The sequence below is a fragment of the Capsicum annuum genome, chromosome 5 (assembly GCF_002878395.1).
Source record: "Capsicum annuum cultivar UCD-10X-F1 chromosome 5, UCD10Xv1.1, whole genome shotgun sequence".
NCBI classification, from domain to species: Eukaryota; Viridiplantae; Streptophyta; class Magnoliopsida; order Solanales; family Solanaceae; genus Capsicum; species Capsicum annuum.
Genome location: NC_061115.1, coordinates 187,905,950 through 187,909,782, shown reverse-complemented (window position 1 = coordinate 187,909,782; position 3,833 = coordinate 187,905,950). Strand labels below are relative to the sequence as shown.

General features: G+C 35.5%; 1 protein-coding gene across 2 annotated transcripts in view; it reads right to left on the bottom strand.

The window, feature by feature from the left end:
- Nucleotides 1-503: 503 nt before the first annotated feature.
- The window catches only part of LOC107854143, a 19,509-nt gene continuing 16,179 nt past the window's right edge, over nt 504-3,833 (bottom strand). The window contains exons 2-5 of one of the 2 annotated variants that reach the window (XM_016699138.2): nt 1,658-1,708; nt 1,273-1,406; nt 1,083-1,174; nt 504-994 (exon numbers count right to left, since the gene is read on the bottom strand). In XM_016699138.2, coding sequence (XP_016554624.1) covers nt 813-994; nt 1,083-1,174; nt 1,273-1,406; nt 1,658-1,708 — 459 coding nt within the window. In that variant the 3' untranslated portion in view covers nt 504-812. The remainder of the gene's footprint in view (nt 995-1,082; nt 1,175-1,272; nt 1,407-1,657; nt 1,709-3,833) is intronic. The other variant, XM_016699139.2, reaches the window with a different exon arrangement.

Below are 3,833 nucleotides of genomic sequence, written 5' to 3'. Positions count from 1 at the left end.
GGCAACTACCACCCCGCCATAACATTTGGAACTTGATGAGAAATCATCCCTACCCAAATACTCTACCGTGGTGGCAGTCAAACGCCAACAGAAACAGTACATACGAATTCATATATTCAGATGCTTTTTTGTTTTATTTTTTCCTTCAGAAAGCTAATTCAGTTGCATATAGGGAAATAAACCCACAGTACATGTGTATACTCTTTGACCACAAGTATAGTATAAACATTAGGTGCGGATAAGTCTTTCCCGTGTGATTAGTATAAACATCAGGTGATAAGTCTTTTCCATGTTGAACGGATGCTCCACAGTAACAAAATTCTGACAGGGCTAAACACTACCTTGGACAATGAGTATTGAGATAGGATGGATGTCATCAAAAACTACTCAAACAGCGTCAAAATTGATGCACAATTATATCAAAATTTTCATCATCCATATGACCTATCATAACAATACTCTCAAAGTTCTTTGACTATTATGGAAAATCGGGGCAAAGAAAGTAGAAAAAGTACATTCTTTGATAAACAAAAGTATGATCCAACTGAACTACATTATGGATCAGCCTATACATTCTTTGATAAACAAAAGTATGATCCAGCTGAACTACATTATGGATCAGCCTGCCAAATCCATGAACTAGGGAAAGTTAACATAGACAAAAGTCTGAAGTATATGAACATAGAAAGAAAGAAGTCTGCTAGTTTACTTTGATCATATAACAGCCTAGGACTTGGTGAAAGTGAGCTTTCAACCACAACCAATAAAAGGACCACAAATATCAACCAAAGGCAGATTTGATTTCCTTGGATCTATGTCTTTGCCCTGGATTTGAAGAAATTGAAGACCTTCCTGGAATACCGGGTGAGGGTGAGAAGCATTTGCAAGACTTGACGACTTTTAACTATCCCTTCCCTTAGGTCCCTCGCCTTTTTGGCTAAAACTGGTCCTGCTGTCCTGGTCTCCATTGGGACTAGTAGACCCTGCATGGTTGCTAATGAAGTAAAGATGAAGCCAAATTCATCACCTCAAAACAATTTCGATGATCATAAAAGAGCAATGACAGCTAAATGTCTAATAACCTGATTGAGGCATGCTTGAAAACTGCCGCAATCTTTCCTCTGCTAAGTGGACAGCTCGAGTTGAGCTTCTAACGCCTTGTGTTAAACCTTGGCTGGGAAGATCAAGACTACAACATTAACATCATGTCCAAGAAAAAATTCCACTAACTGATGACATATGACTGAATAAATTCATATGTTTCGTACTAACCCTATGTCGCTGAGCTCCATAGTTAGGTCACTGATCTCCATACCAGATAGTCGAACTGCAGCCATAGTGTCAGGAAGCTCCTCTCTAGTAACATACATTAGCTTCTCTAGTGACTCTGCAGCTCGTCTAAAAGCCTAAAGTCAAAATTGAGCATTAAGTTATTGAGATATAGAAACACGCACTACGTCTGACTAATTGTTCTGCAAATAAATTATACTTTCTTTTGCTTCGGAGTTGAGTAAACATTTATTTGTCCTAGAAAGGCAAGAAATTCACAATAGCCTTAATCTGTTTCAAGAGTTCTACCGCACACGTACTTTTACGCAAGCTCAGAAATAAGTAGCGGACAAAATATCATTACCAGGAAGAATTTATCAAAACATACCAGAAGCATTGGAATTGCAGAGACAAACAGCCAAGTTGCAGAAATTGCGGTCTGTCAAGGAACAAAAAGCTCGCATATCAGATAATGCAAGAAGGGTGATGAAAAATCTAAGCAAAATTTCATTGTTCGTAGTCAAAGTAGAGATGGGAACTGGGAAATTATTTCTTCCCATTTTCTTTCAACCATAGTAAAACAACTATCCGGTTCAATCAGAATGTAGGGATTCTAAGTTCACATTCCTACAGAAAGAAACATCTAAAGTATCCTACAGAAAGAAACTTAATCTGAAGTATCTCTATCAGACTACCACAAATGAACTAGAATGAACGATTATTCCCAGTTATGGCTTGGTGAATGCTTACGAACTCCATTATGACAGTTGACATAACAGATAAAGGAAGTTTTTTAATCAGCTGGGAAGTGAAAAAGGGGAAAAGAAGAGGCAAACATTACTCTTTCTGCTAGGAAGAAGAGTAAAGAAAAGCCAAACATTTTTCTTTTCTTGATCAAAAAGAGAGGCAGCAGATAGTCTACTATATTTCAAAACGTCTAGCTTCCAATTCTGTATCCCAATAAACCAACTAATTTCAATTGCACCCTCACCAATGGTCCAACTTCCTCTTCTATTCTATCCAATATTTCCACGAAGCATGAAAAGGCAGAGACTTACCTCCATGAGATTGTCCCAATTGGCTGAGGAGTCTGCCACATGACTGCATTCACAGTAACAGTAACTTGACCATATGTTACACCCGTCACTTACATGTTTCATCTCATCAACATTAGAACTACATGCTTGCTTCTAAAGAGACAGTTGAGCACATCTCGTCTCAGAGTGTACTCATTTTACTTATTTAAATCACTTGTTTTATTTGCAAATTCTATGTCATAAAAATAACTCTTTATTTGTTTTTATTTATATTATTCTTTTTATACAATTCTTCTTAGCAGTGAGCACTACAACCCCCTTGCACACCCTCACTGAACCTGGTTGTATCCCATACATACAGCCTCTTCCCCAACCTTGCAACTGTCTACCACAGTGTTAAGGGAAGCGTTATGCGAAAAAAAGCAATAAGACTCTGCATCACGCATTACGTGAAGCGTGAAGCGATGTGGGCGCATCATTGAAGTGAAGCAGTGAAGAAGAAGTCGCAATAGTGGTAGTAGCACAGTGAAGAAAAAGTCGCAGCAGTGGACTTCAAAGTTAACCTTAGAAAACTGCAGCAGTGGCAGTCATCGTAGTAGACTCTTTTTTTAATTTAAAATTGACCCTAAATATAAAATCTGTATGAAATATAAAGTAGAAAAGAATAAGAGTAGAGAGAGAAGAGAGAAATTCTTAGTAGGCGTTTGGCCATAAAACTAAAACATTTTGAAGTTGGAGTTGAAGTTGGAGTTGGAGTTGGAGTTGTATTTGACCATGTATTTTGAAAGATGTATTTTGACTTTTGAAAAGTTTTTTTTAAATTTAATTTTATACCCCAATCTTTTTAAAACTATCAAAATTGCCCAACTAATTTATATACTGATTATACTCATGAATGAAAAGAATTTCACATCAATGACGGAAGGGGTCTTGAGCTTAAAAATAAAAATATACCCACAAATAATGAAAATATACCGGTCTTTTAGCTTAAAATTTTTTATTTGTTGTTCAAAAATGTCTTTTACCAAGAAGAAATATCTTTCAAAAATGTGTCCGAACTTGATTTGTTGTTCATAAAAAATGTCTTTCTTTTTGGATTTGCTCCAAAACTCATCTAAACCATTAAGGGCCTTTTATGTAATATTAAAAAATTAGGGTTATATGTAAAAAAAAAAAAAACTTGGAATTGGAGTTGACAAAAAGTGAAAACAACAAAAGTTGTTTTCACTTTTTCTCAAAAAAATTTTGAAATGTTTTTGGAATATCTATGGCCAAACACCATGATTCCATAAAGTGAAAAATTTTTCCGGAAAAAAGTAAAAAATATCTATGGTCAAACGGCCTCTTATATTGAGAGATTCTCTTGGGGTCTTTTACAATGAAGAAAAGTCTTTTATTTATAGGGGAAATTAATCTTAGTTTTTTTATAAACGATAGAAATTTCATATCCTGATAGATGTCAAATAGATCTTATTTATGTTCTTGATAGACATTCACTATAATGTAAATACATTTATAACACTCCCC